This window comes from Triplophysa dalaica, chromosome 16, assembly GCF_015846415.1.
Source record: "Triplophysa dalaica isolate WHDGS20190420 chromosome 16, ASM1584641v1, whole genome shotgun sequence".
NCBI lineage: Eukaryota > Metazoa > Chordata > Actinopteri > Cypriniformes > Nemacheilidae > Triplophysa > Triplophysa dalaica.
The window spans coordinates 1,306,218-1,320,833 of record NC_079557.1 but is presented as its reverse complement, the minus strand read 5'-3'; the positions used below and the strand labels follow the sequence as shown (position 1 = coordinate 1,320,833).

Below are 14,616 nucleotides of genomic sequence, written 5' to 3'. Positions count from 1 at the left end.
GGACAGACCGAAAGGGAGGACTCTGTACTGATATGCCCGCCTCTCGCACGCGAACCGTGGGAACGGCCGGTGTCGAGGAGGATCGAGACATGAAAGTAAGCGTCCTTCAGGTCGATTGCCACGAACCAATCCTGACACCTCATAGATGTCAGGACGCGCCTCTGTGTGAGCACCCTGAATGGCAGCTTGTGAAGGTGCTCTGTTCAGGGTACGCAGCCTTTGGGGGCAACCCGCCGTCTTTCTTGGGAACGATGAAGTGCGGGTGGTGACCCACTGAACATCTTGGTTTTGAGAGACGAACTCGATGCCTGTTTTGCCAGAAGGGTGGTGACCTCTACCCGAAGTACGGATGCGTCCCTGCCTCTGACAGAGGGAGAGATGATGCCCCGAAACTTGGGTGAGTCTCTGGCGAACTGGATCGAGTAACCAAGACGGACCGCCCTCATTAGCCAGCGAGACAGTGTGGGCAGCTCTCGAGCTCCCAGGGACTGTGACAGGGTGACCAAGGGGACGGTCTGCTTCATCATTCCCACGGGGGGTGGTTCGTCGGCTGGCGGAGCTAACCATGTCGTGGGGAGTCCCCGGAGGGAAGGTTTGCTCCGCCTACTTACCTGCCTGGCGGGACAACGGCACGCACTGTCGGTTTGAGAGTGGTGACGGCTGTCGTATGTGTACGACCTCACGCCTCGCCAGGGTGTGAGGTCGGTTCGCCGAGCACAGTCCAGTGGAGTGTGCGATCGGCTGCAAGTAAACGCGGGGAGAACAGAAAACTCAGTGAGTAAGTGGGCGCCAAGCCCTAACAAGGGCCCGGCTTTGGTGACGAGGCAGGAGTCGTCCCGTACCGACCGATCAGAGCCGTGGCTGTGAAGGTTCGGGCCCGATGTTGTTCTCCCTGGGGTCTTCCCGTCAGTGTCCCTTCTCGCGAGGAGGTTGCTGACGGGGTGGAGGTTTCCCCCTCGACCTCTGCTTCCGGGGTGCCGCCTGTGGGGGCACAGGAACCGGAGCCGATGTCGAAAGGGTCCTGGGTTGCAGGGAAGCAGACGTCACGTGAGATCTCGGAGGCCTGTAGGCGGCCGAGTCGCGGCGTGAAAAAAAATGTGGTTAATTGCCACTGTCTGCTTCGCCGTCAAAAAACTGCTGAGCGCAGTCCTCGACGGTGTTACCAACAACCCACCCTGCGAGATGAGTGCATCAAGAAAGCGGACTTCCTTGCTGTCACTCTTCTGCACAAGGTATAGCCGGGGGTGTCTCTCCTGGACCACTACCGTGGACATCGTCCGACCCAGGGCCCGTGCTGCCGCCTTAGTCGCCCGTAGAGCGCTGTCAGCGGTGGCACGGAGATCCTGCATTATACCCGGGTCGGCCTTACCCTCGTGGAGCCCTCTCAACGCCCTGGCCTGGCGGACCTGCAGGATGGCCAAGGCATAGAGAGAGGAGGCAGCCTGGCCCGCAACATCGCAAGCTTTCGACACCAGTGATGCCGAAGTCTTACGTGCTTTGGACGGTAGGAGTGGTCGATCCCCCCCCAGGCGGTAGCCGTCCGCGGCACAGGTGCACCGCGGGCGGACGTTCCACCCGGGGGATCTCGACGCAGTCCTTGGCTGCCTCACCATCGAGGGAAGTAAGGGAGCCAGAGCTGGTTTCACTGGAACGGTCCGTGAGTGGAGCGTTCCAAGTTTTACACAGCTCCTCATGCACCTCCGGGAAAAACATGGCACCCGGGGTGGGCGCGGTTTGCACCGCGCACCGACCTCGGGAACCACGTATCCCCGGGTTAGCACGGATGACATCACTTCTGCTTCCTCCTGAACTCGACCGCTGGGGGTGGAGTTTGGATTCGGCAGAGTCGGATGCCAGTCTCCCTCCGATGCTGCGAGCGACATCTCATCTACGTCACACATCGTTTCCGAGTGTGTGCGTGAGGATCCGGACGGTATGCCACCGCCGGTTGGGGAACGTTCAGAAGAGCGAATCGGGGTGCGATCGGCCCGTGAGCACTTGGCTGGCGGGTTTACGTTCGCAGAGTTCCCCATATCACTAACGCTGCTAACGTGGGTGGTCATCGGGGCCGTAGCCACAGATGTCACAGCCCGGGTAGCAGACGAAATGGTGGCTGGTTCCCGTAGGAAGACAGCCACCCGTGACCGCAACTTCTGAATGACAATCTGCCCGCAGTGCAGGCAGATGTGTCAACGAACGCTGCTTCAGTGTGCTGGACGCCCAGACACCTAATGCAGCGATCGTGTCCATCCCCCTCCTCGATGAGGGTGCCGCACCCAAGAGAACAGCGGGACATGCCGCGCTGGAGAATGCTCAGTCAGTCCTGAAAAGGACTTTTAGAAAAAATCTCTAACACCTCCGGAACCGCCGAGACGCCCAGGGGAAGGTCGCTGCAGGAAGGGACGATCCGCTGTAACACGTCGTAGCACCAGCATGTAGTTGTAGAGGATTGAATCCTGAGTTGTACTCATGAGCGATGGCTCTGAAGAACAAAAGGTAAGTGAATGCTGCACGCCGGCCTCCTTTTATACCGGATTTCCGGGGGCGGAGCCCGGCATGCAAATTGCATTCGCCAAATTTCATTGGCCTTTTCTATAGTAGTCAGAGTTGATTTGTTCTCAAGGGCGAACCCCATCTGTCGTTCTCGACACAACGTCGAGAGACCGACAGAAAGGGAAGTTAAAATAACACATTATTCTAATCCTTCCTTTCCTCCTTCCTTCCCTTCTTCTTTCATTCGTTACTTCCTTCCTTCCTTCCACACTTCCTTTCATCTTTTCATCCTTCCTTCCATCCTTCTGTCAGTAACTCCATCTTCTTCTCTCTCTCTCTCTCTCTCTCTCTCTCCCTCTCTCTCTCTCTCCCTCTCTCCCTCTCTCTCTGTAATATAATTGTTCTTTGTTATTCATAGCTGTTCTCTTTTTCTTAATACACATTCTTTCACATAATTATGCGCATGTAAGTCATTTATTCTGGAGCTCATAAATCAGGCGGGAAGGTTTTTATAGGACAGACGTGAAATGAACACTTGTTATTCCCTCAGGATTCATGTTCATTAACCCAATACCTAATAACAGAACACAGGAGCTTGATGCTCTTTTCATCCCTTCCACAGTGAGTAGAAAGAATCGTGAGATGTCAACCATAATGATCATGTTTACAAAAATGGTTTCATTTGTTTGAGGTGCTGGTGGTTTTAGGTGGTCTTCTGATCTACGTCCCTGCTTCCAAACTAAAATAGAAAATCTTAATCTTTGGTTTTATTACGCATCCAGTATGTGCAAGAAAAGTAAACATGGTTATAGAGTTTAAAGTAAACATTTCATACTTTAATTGTTTGTTAAAAAGCAATTATGAACAATTCTCTAATTGTTCCTTCCTTATAAAACATTCTAAAATGAAAGAAAATAATTTGATTAGTTCAAATTTAGTTCATATTGGGTCATTTCATGTTGACATTTATATGGTCTGATCTGCTATTGGTCAAAAATGGCAGGGCGATTTTAAGTCCCAATCCGCCCTTGACGCCATCTCATGTTTATATCCACAAAACAAGAAAACGCAACACATATGTAGACCGTGATGTCTTGATGGTTTGTTGTTATGGTGACGTCACAAGTAAAGTCCTAGGTCATCATCATTGTCATGTTTCAGTGTATTTGGTTTTAAACATCAATATTAATCCAACACTAAGAACACAACATCTCAGAAGCAGCACAGTGAGTTCCTCTGAAGGTCAAGTCATTGTTCATTGCTCCTTTAACGCTCGACTGGATTTGTGTATGTTGTATAAAACGAAATGAAGCTATTAATCCTTCTTGTTGTTAGTTTGTAGCTCATCCGAACTGTCAGCAGCAGTTATTGACCATCTGGTATGAGAATCTGTCTGGTCTTCGGGAGCAGAGCATCGCAGTGAAGTGTCTGGTGGTGCTGGCCGTGGCTCTGGGGCTTCCGCTGTTCGCTGTGGGCTATTGGTTGGCCCCGTGCAGTAGGGTGAGACACTCCTAAAAATGTTGACATTGAAACTCATGCATAATACTCTCATGCCTTCACATGACTGTAAAGGATCTGTATGTAAGTATGTGTTTGTTAAATTTAAATGCAGTGTCATTCTCAATGAAGAATGTATGATTTCGATCGGCTGCTGCTGGTGTTTTTAATCCGACATTATATTTATGGCCATATCTATTGACTTCTTCATCTGAATACCATTGACCTTCACTGACCGCCAGATGTAAGGATCTGTTGTTTGAATAAATACTGAGACAAATGTGTTGTCATGTTGAGGGAATCACGTCAATGTTTCCATTTATCTTGGACGTCTTTAAAGACTAACTTTTCTACGCAAAATTAAGGATTGGCAAAGTCAACATTTAGTTGCAGTTTGAATGTAACTGCGGTCTATACATACACAACCCTGCTGAAAAAACATAGACACATCATAGAAACCATCAGAGAAGATCTAATGGTTTCCAAAAGAATACCATTACAACCCAATAGCCTTTTCCATCAAAAGCATTGCAAACATCCTTTCAGTAGTGTGTTTTGTCCATTATGCCAGTAGGATTTAACATCCCACCAATAGAATCCATCACATACCAGTAGGCACCATTACAGTTTGCATTTAAACCCATCACGATTTCTTTTAACGGTTTCTATGTTTTTTCGGCATGTCATGTTAGCCCTGCTGTAAATAAAACCATAGATACCATTAAAGAATTTATAATGGTATTAAAGGGATTTGTATTGGTTTTAATGGAAACTGTAATGGTTATACTGGTATGTGATGGATTCTATTGTTGGGATGTTAAATCATATTGGAATAATGCTCAAACCATACTACAAAAAGGAATTTTGTAATGGTTTTAATGGAAAAAGGCAATTTCTGTAATGGTTTCTATTGGGTTTCTATAGTTTTTTTCAGCAAGGAGAAATTCCCTTTCATACCTGCTGAAAAAACAAAACAAAACAAAAAATCAATCGAAACCGTCACAGACATTCTAATGGTTTCCATTAGAATACCATTACAACCCAAAAGCCCAAATTGGCTTTTTCCATTAAAAGCATTACAAAATTCCTTTTTGTTGTGTGTTTTGGTCATTATTCCAGAAGTATTAAACATTCAACCAATATATTCCATCACCATGTAGAACCATTACAGTTTCCATTAAAGCCAATACAAATCCCTTAAAATCCATTAAAACTTCTTATATAGTTTCAATGTTTTTTCAGCATGTTGATCTTATGTGTTAAATCTGCCACATGCCAGCCACATACAAGGCTAGTTTTATGTTCATAGTTATAAAATGCACTTCATTCTTATTTTCCCCAGCTTGGTAAAATCCTGCGGAGTCCGTTTGTGAAGTTTGTGGCTCACGCTGCATCTTTCATCTTCTTTCTGTGTCTGCTGGTGTTCAACGCATCTGACCGCTTCGAAGGCATCACCACCCTTCCAAACGTGACAGTGACGGATCATCCGCTTCAGATCTTCAGAGTCAAAACCACTCAGTTTTCATGGACAGAAATCCTCATCATGATCTGGGTGGCAGGTAACTTTCACTGAAAGTTGTAATTAAAATGTCGTTTATTTGATTTCTGTTTAGTAGTGAAGAGCAGAAATGGAGTTCTTCACTCCAGGACACGGTGATCAATGAAGCCTTCAGTCACTTAATAAGACACACAGAGAGTTTATTTTAAACTTAATTCCAATTTAAGGGTGTAATTACACGTCGATACTGAAAAAAAATCCTTAGTGATTTTGAAAAGTTTCACTTTTTAAGGCTATAAAACATTGTTATAGAGTCATGAGCTACAGGAACACACATTTGCTCCATTAGACGTAGTTAGTTTTTACTTTGTTGATGAGCAGCTAACTCCATTCGAAGGGATAGTTCACCCCAAAAAGATATTTCGAAGAATGTTGTTGACAGGCACCCATTCACTTGCTTTGGTTTTGTTTCATTAGAAGTAAATGGAGTCCGGTGATATTCGCTACCAACTTTCTTTCTTCAGCGGAACACAAAAGAAGATATTTTGAAGAAAGTAGTACAAGTTTGAACTGACAAGAGGATGAATAAATGATGACAGAATTTTCCTTTTTAGGTCAACTATCCCTTTAAGGGCAGTTCTACAAAACTAATTTACTTAGTTTAGAAAGTTTCAATCTAGCTCTCCAACTTTCAGACTCACAGACTTGAAAGTACGCCTGTCAGAAAACAATCGAGCAAACACCACTGATGAGCAAAACGTTTTAGGTTGTTTGAAACAGCGGCACGCTATTTTATCAACCTCACTTTTTGAGCAAGAAAACCGATCTTGAATGCAAAGTGTTTCTCAGGCAATGCATCATTATGAACTGTTGTTTTGGGTTTACAACATTTTCCCGTTTCGCCCGGGGTTCAGAGAGTTGACACGCACTGAGTGTATTTCATTATTACATTTGACATAAGAAAGTTTCATTGCTTTGGTATCATTTTTTGACCCGCAGTAACAGACCGATGACATTCATGGAAGTGTCAAAAGTTAACAGCAACATCAATGTTTCTACGTTATGCAGTGAACCTCACAGACATATGAATGTAGCATTTAGTCGATCGTGATCAGGACTGGACCCGGAAGAGAAAATGGTCCTGGCATTTTTTGGCTCACATCAGCCCTCCACTATTTTTGTCCACATGACAAATTTAACCAATAAGATGACGACTTTGAACGTCCTGAAGTGTTTCCAGTAAAATACCCAGTGTTAAAAAATGTCAAAGATTATCTATTCACTGTGAGAGTTAATTTGACCTTTTTAACACTGGCAATTTGCTGTAAGTGTGCCTTATGTATGAGACATTCAGCCATCCGTGTGAGGCTGAGACTGAATGCTGTGGTTTGAGGTGCAGACGGATGCCGCGTCACTGAGGTCAGAATAAAGCGGTCAGCTTGTGTTCATACGAGTGTAACATTAGAGACGTGTCTCATGAAAGCTTTCTTGAAGTGTGTGGATGCTTGAATGCTCAACGTGACATAAACCTCAAACCTTCTGAATCTCTCACTGTTCAGTTTTAAAGCTTTCTGTTTCGTTCATAGAGTTTGTGTGTGTGGTTTAACAGCCGACGATGACTTTCAGCCTGGAATATATATTGTTCAGCTGGGTTTCAATGCGCGAGGAAATTTCATGACTTAGATTTCCTTTGGTGTTCTTTTGACGTAGATGTCAGATTAAATAAGTTCACTGAAAATCTAGTTCATTGAATTTGCTGAGGCGCCTCTTTAAATGATCATTTTCTCATCTGTCACTCAGACTCACTTCTCCTCCGGCTCTTGTCTTTTGTCTCGTCTTTTCCACTCACACTCTTGTTCTCTTTTTAAGATCTCTCTTTTTATTTCCCCATCTCTCTCTCTACGTCTCTTGTGCATTCTCTCTTTCCTCATGTCGCATTATCAGTGTAACTAGTTACTAAGTAACTCTAAGTTAATTACTTTTCAGTTGATAGTTACTTCTGATGTAATTAAACGACATACTGTGTGAAATATATGTGTGTGCAATAGTGGAATTGACATAAAAATTCAAAGTCCCCAACACTTTTGGACTTTATTGTATTCTCATGTTTTCCAGATGGTTCTGTCTTGTTAGTGTGTCCCCATAGGGGACGCCAGGGGGCATACTGTCATGATCCTGCCTCATCTTGTCTTACTTTTCTAGTCTTGTGGTGGGGTCATGACAGCCTCAGGTGTTTTGTGTGGAAGCACATGATAATGACCATGCATGTCTCGTCTCTTGATCCCGCCCCCTCCTTTCCTCGTTTAGCCATTGTTTCATTCCCCACACCTGCCTGGAGTTAATTAACCCTAGTTAGTTGCCCTATTTAATGTGTTTGCTGTCTGGTGCTCTTTCGCTTTTGTTTGTCTGTTTAGGTTCTTTGTGTTGTTGATGTGCTGTACTTACCTCTGGTTCTTGTTCGAGGAAAGCCTAGTCCTATTTTGTTCCTGCAGAGTTTCAAGTTTAGTTGATCCTGTTCTTCTGTTTTGCCCCCTAGTTGGAAGTTTTTGTTTTCTAGTTTCATTGTTTTGTTGTCGTTTTTGCCCCATCGTGTTTTTTTTTTAGTTCTTATATGCTGCCTGCGTTTGGGTACCGCCTTCTCCGATCCGTGACACTGGATCAATCTCATGAACTTTGTTAAAAACACGTTCTAGTCATTTGATCTCAAAACAATAAAAATGTAGTTGCTTATAAAAACTATGTTTGGCATTCCGTTCTCATTCTTGCGTAATGCAAATGTGAAGTCATTGTATTTGCCTTATTGTAACAAACAGTAAAAAGTACTGTGCCTGTTTTTATAATAGGAATGATGTGGTCGGAGTGTAAGGAACTCTGGACGGAAGGTCCGAAGGAATACATCACGCAGCTCTGGAACGTTCTGGATTTTGGCATGCTGTCGATCTTCATCGCTGCGTTCACCGCCCGGTTCTTTGCCTTCCTGCAGGCCATGAAAGCTCAGGCGTATGTGGACGAGAATGTCCACGCCGCAGACCTCTCGCTGGTCACGCTTCCTCCGGACATCAGATATTTCACATACGGTGAGGGGAAATCTGGAGACAAAACACCTCCGACTCTCTTTGTAAAATTATGGTTTACCTGTGATTTTATTTCTCTCAGCGAGAGACAAGTGGCTTCCGTCAGATCCTCAGCTGATATCAGAGGGTCTGTACGCCATCGCAGTGGTCCTGAGCTTCTCCCGCATCGCTTACATCCTCCCGGCAAACGAGAGCTTCGGTCCGCTCCAGATCTCTCTCGGACGAACAGTGAAGGACATCTTTAAGTTCATGGTTCTCTTCATCATGGTCTTCCTGGCATTCATGATCGGCATGTTCATCCTGTACTCTTACTATCTGGGGGCAAAGGTTAACCCCGCATTCACCACGTGAGTTAGACCCTGACACACTGACTGTTTTTTGGTGCAGTATATGAATCATCTTTTAATATGAGTATATTGGCTCGAAGGATATCGATAAACTACCAAAACAGTGACTGTAGTAGAGTAGGCGGGGCGAGACCGTGGTTCGAGTCCGGTGAGTAATTGTGAATTAGCGCCAGCTGTGCGCACACCGGCCTCGAATCACGTAGGAGATGGGAGAATATAAAAGGAACGAGCGACCGGACCGTCGAAGAGAGAGGACCGGGCCCGAACATATGTTATGTTTGTATTTATATTATGTTTTGTTCGCCGGCGGTCGTCCGTGAGGGGCCGCCGGCTGTTATATTACTTTATTAAATGTTTAAATGTTTGCCGGTTCCCGCCTCCTTCCTTCCATTTTATTGAGATTTGTTACAGTGACGTTTAGAAAATACAATCTTCTCTTCAGGTTTTGAGGTAAACTAAACACTATTGACTGTTTCAAAAGGGGGAGGAGCCACAGTAAATGTCCTGTGGGAGGTGTTTTGCAGTGATGGTGGATGGTGTGTTTGTGTTCTGTGTGTGCCGCAGATCTTCAAGGTTTTCCTGTGTGTGATGTGAATGTGTAAACATCAGATTTATGTTTTAAGAGGTGTAAAGCAATTTAACACTCTCATCATTTTCTGGTTTTCCAAAGGTTTACTATTTCCCAGAAGATTTCATCTCATCATTTGTTTGCCTGCAGGGTAAAAACTGTGTTTCGTAGACGGAGATGAAATTTGCCGACGGTGAATCTAATACGTTTATTGCACCGTGCATTTCAATGCGAAATAGATTTCTGCATTTGTGCTGACTAGCGTAAAAAACATGGTGCAAGGGTTGTTCTGGCTCTCACAGTCTCTGTTATTTCTTGTTCATCTCGACATGACTCCAACAATGCAAGTGTACACTTGCACATGTATATTATTCATTTAGCAGACAAAACAACTTGAACAAAGTGAAGGAGCATTTAACATTTTACTGTAAGAGGAAAGAATAAATGCAACATACAAAAATGGAAACAATAGTAAAGTCAAGGGAGAATAGTTCATTGGAGATGGTTAAGGTTTTTTCAGGTGTGTACAGATTTCTTTTGTATTCCGTCCTCCAAATAGACGGTCTCATTTTATTTCTGTTTCTTCCTCTTCACAGGGTTGAGGAGAGTTTTAAGACTCTGTTCTGGTCTATATTCGGGCTGTCTGAAGTGTCCTCTGTGGTTCTGAAATACGATCATAAATTTATTGAGAACATTGGCTATGTGCTGTACGGGATTTATAACGTCACCATGGTGGTGGTTCTGCTCAACATGTTGATCGCCATGATAAACAGCTCCTACCAGGAGATCGAGGTGAGATCACTTCACACTAGAGCTGTCACGGTTATCAAATTTGTCTGATGATTAATTGACTATTAAATAATGGTGTCTGTTTAAGGCTTTGAGAGTGTAACGATTAATGAAAAGTAATTTTAAGGCTGTCAGACGATTAATCGCGATTAATCGCATCTAGAATAAAAGTTTATCTTTAAATAATATATGTCTCTGTACTGTGCATATTAATTCTGTATTCATAAACACAAAAACATAAACATATTTAGGAAATATTTAGATATATTTATTTATTTTTACCAATCATTATAATTTTTCTTAAATATATGCATACATGTGTATGTGTTTATAAATACAATATTGATATGCACCAGTACACAGACAAATATTATGTAAACACAAACTAATAATAATGGATGCGATTAATCACGATTACGAATCACGTTGGACAGCCCTAATTGATTTATGAAAATAAAGAACTGTGTCCTTTAGAAATGTTTTGTAAATAACTAATCATTTTTACAGTAGAGTGAACTTAAGAGAAAAGACTGTCTTGAGCACTCAAACTTAAACTGAGATATGAGGATGGTGTGCACATGCAAAAAATCTGGACCCACAAAAACAAATCAATTCAATTCAATTCAAGTTTATTTATATAGCGCTTTTCACAATGTGTATTGTTTCAAAGCAGCTTTACAGGGGCAAACAGGAAAAAACAGATAAGTTATAACACAGCACAGTGCATATGAGCACAATGTAATCAACACAATGTCATATGAAGGGAACAGAGAGTTCCGCTCAAAGACGATGGATGTAAAATGCAGTAGATCCAGCAGATCACCCTTGATCTCTAAGGACTCGCAATAATTGTGGATACCTGAAATAATTGTGATTTTGTCAAATAATTGTGATGAGACGATTATTTACTAATTGAAACAGCCAGTGCTTGAAGTGTGGAAAAAGATCCCATTACTCACTTGTGCTTGTTGATATACGCAAAATATTACCACACTTGAGATTTCTACAAATCTTAGGTTCATAATGCTGGGACAAGATATACTTTAAGGAACAACATCTAGTAAATAAAGCATTTGCCCCAAAAAAATTGTCATCTCAGTTATTTCATCACCTGTGATAATAGTTCTGCAGTCTACTGAATTCTTCTATTAATGAAATCCATCTTATACACGTCAGCATATGCAATAAACTTACAGTATATATTCCGTTTTTAAGCATGTCGACTCGAAAACACGTTACATTATGTAACAAATCACTTCAGTTTTAAAGCAACAGAATTCGTGAATGATAATTAGTGTGCATCTCTGAATCTCCCCATTTGTCATTTTAATTGTACAAGTGTTGGCTTTGTTGTTTGCCTTCTCACATCTCACCACAATGCCGTCACGAGCGCCAACCTCTCCACAGTCAAGTAATCTGATTTGATTGGCTGATTTACTTTTGAAATTTGACCGAAGTGTCCATCCAATCCACACTCACGAATCTCGGCCGAAGTAGTAGACCATCCGGGTATTCTCGTCTTCTATTTTTTGCATTCTCAGGTTTAGGACATACTATTCATTTTCGTTTACTATATAGTATGGAAGTGGTCGGTTTCAGACACAGCCAGAAGCATCTTGGCCGTGATTTAAAATAAAGCGTCGCCTGAGGTTGTGTTGTTCCATCTGAGAGTTCAGACAACCTTTTAAGTGCCGTTCCAGACATGTATATCTCGATTTGAGGCGGGAATATCTGAACTCCCAGTTGTCTGAAACATCGCACAAGCGCTCCCTCCCTGTAGGGGGATGTTATTAAACAAACCATACAATGACACTTTGACTCTGAGTGAGAACATATGAGCTGAACAAGTGCAGCTACGCAAGGAAAAGTGATTAAAATAGTTCTGGCTCACTTCAGACATCGAGTCATCAAACAAAGTTTAATTTAAGAACAAACATCCCATCTTACTATATAATGACTCAGATTATTAAAGTAAACTTTACTATGGTAAACAATAGTAAATTTCAGTGCACTGCAGTAACTCTCTCATCTCTTTGGTAGGACGATGCAGATGTGGAGTGGAAGTTTGCTCGGTCCAAACTCTGGCTCTCATACTTTGACGACGGCAAAACTCTCCCTCCTCCGTTCAGCATCGTTCCCACCCCCAAGTCTTTCTATCAGTGTATCAGAAGACTGATCAACCTGCTCCGGTGTCGCAGTCGCCGCCTGAAGAAAAACGTGGAGCTGGGAATGGACAACTCCAAGTCCAGAGTATGTACATGTGGTGGTGCGGTAAAGATTCTCCAGCGTTTGTTAATATGAGCGTGTGGTGTTTTCAGCGTATCCATTACTGACACAATTCATTTCCCATCAATCTGGCCTCGTTCTCCATCACACTCTTTTATTCCAGCAGAAAGATCCATCTGTGCAATAAAGAGCCGTCAGGAGCTCAGCATCATTAACTTATTGACGTTTCCCCGGCACGCCCTGTTCTGAGCGTTTCCTAAGAAAAGACTGATAGTTCTGTTCTAGTTTAGCCTGCAGAATGACAATCAATGAGATTTAAATCCTGTGTGAGGAAGGCCGAGCTTTCGCTGAAGGCTTGAGAGATGATCCTTCTGTCCTCAGGACAAATATCGCTTAACAATCTCGACACAAGAATAACTGCATTATTGTGATTCATCTGTGGCTCGTGTTCGACCTCCGTCTAATTCACTCGGATTCTCCCTGTGGGCTCATGTCAATGAAACACATATGTTAAGGGACTCAGCATCTGCGGGAAACAGAAAAAACCATTCTGTTGTTGTTTTTTGTCGTGACACATTTGGAATGAGGTGTGTGTTCATCACGAAAGTGTTTACAGGCATACTTCACCCAATGACAGTGAATTTCAGTCATTATGTACACTGTAAAAAATGATTTGCTGTTTCAACTTTAAAAAATAAGTTACCTGGCTGCTTTGAAAATTTGAGTTAGTTCAACTTAAGAATATAAAAAGTTGTCATCAAATATACGGTGTTCACTAATGTTTTTAAGTTGAATGAACTCAACATTTTAAGGACACCAGGTAACTTATTTATTTTAATTGAAACAAGCAAAAATAACATCTCATGAAACCTGAAATTGGGCCCAGCCCGTGGGACATGGATGTTCACTGAGATATGATGGGTGAAGTTTTCTTGTTGGTACAACTTAAAAATCGTTACTCTTAAATTTTAAGTTAATTCAATTAAGTAATAGAAGTTAACTTAATACATTTTTCGTTGAGTTAACACAACGTGATGAATAATATTTTTTTAGTTGAATTAACTCAAAATGTCCAGTTGAACCAAATTTTTATACAGTGAGAATGTTTTTCAAGACAGAGAGAGAGAGAGAGAGAGAGAGAGAAACATTCTCACTGTTAAAAACAAAAGAGAGAGAGAGTATAAGACACCTGCTGGCTGTTTTTATAAATACATGTAGAGATGTCAAAATAATTTCTGGTCTCAGGTGCAGCATACACACTTAAACGTGTTGACTATAAAAATGTTGTACTGTATGAGCGTGTCAATGATGTCATCACTATTTATCAATCAATAATCAATATTTGTCTGTTCTTGCAGCTCAATCTCTTCACTCATTCCAGTCTGAAGATCCCAGAGTCTCACAGCTTTAACAGCATCTTAAATCAACCTACACGCTATCAGGCAAGACCACCATCTATCTCTAAAGCTCTCTCGCCCTTTCTCCTTTGCTCCCTCTCTTACTTTCTATCTTTCTCTCTGTTTTTTTATTCAAACTGCTTGAGAAAAGATGATTTTGCATTTTCTAAAACTCATATATAAAATAGAAAACAACTAAACTTTTGAAATAGCTCTCTCGCCCACTTGCTCGCTGACAAACTCACACTCAAAGTCTCTCTCTCTCTCTTTCTTTCTTTCTCTCTCATAAGATGAATGACTGCTGATTTAGCGTTTATCAGTTCATCTCTGATCTACTCCTGTTCTTTCTGCACACAGCAAATCATGAAGCGTCTCATCAAGCGTTACGTTCTGAAAGCTCAAGTGGACAAAGAGAATGATGAAGTGAATGAAGGTGACTCACAAGGACATTCATTCAATCCTGCTCAAAACTAATCTCATACTATTGCTGCCATCTCTATTTTACATTTATAACAAATACATGATATATCATGCAGGTAACACTTCCCTTAAAGCCTTTATGTATAATGCATTATAAAGGGTTATTAAAGTACGATGCATAATTATTCATAATGTTTGTTGTAAAACAAAAAAAGGTTGTTGTAAAGATGTATAACCAAATTAAAAATGCAAAGTGGAACAATGAATCGATATGTGTTATAATTTAAGCATCTTTTGTAAAGCATTA

The 14,616-nt window shown here is 42.3% G+C and overlaps 1 protein-coding gene across 2 annotated transcripts in view; it reads left to right on the top strand.

Annotated features, from left to right (window-relative positions):
• The window catches only part of trpc3 (transient receptor potential cation channel, subfamily C, member 3), a 30,908-nt gene that overhangs the window by 13,779 nt on the left and 2,513 nt on the right, over window positions 1-14,616 (top strand). For both annotated transcript variants that reach the window (XM_056769482.1, XM_056769483.1), the window contains 8 exons: window positions 3,829-3,993; window positions 5,333-5,549; window positions 8,332-8,565; window positions 8,645-8,909; window positions 10,074-10,269; window positions 12,307-12,516; window positions 13,851-13,934; window positions 14,247-14,322. In XM_056769482.1, coding sequence (XP_056625460.1) covers window positions 3,829-3,993; window positions 5,333-5,549; window positions 8,332-8,565; window positions 8,645-8,909; window positions 10,074-10,269; window positions 12,307-12,516; window positions 13,851-13,934; window positions 14,247-14,322 — 1,447 coding nt within the window. The remainder of the gene's footprint in view (window positions 1-3,828; window positions 3,994-5,332; window positions 5,550-8,331; window positions 8,566-8,644; window positions 8,910-10,073; window positions 10,270-12,306; window positions 12,517-13,850; window positions 13,935-14,246; window positions 14,323-14,616) is intronic.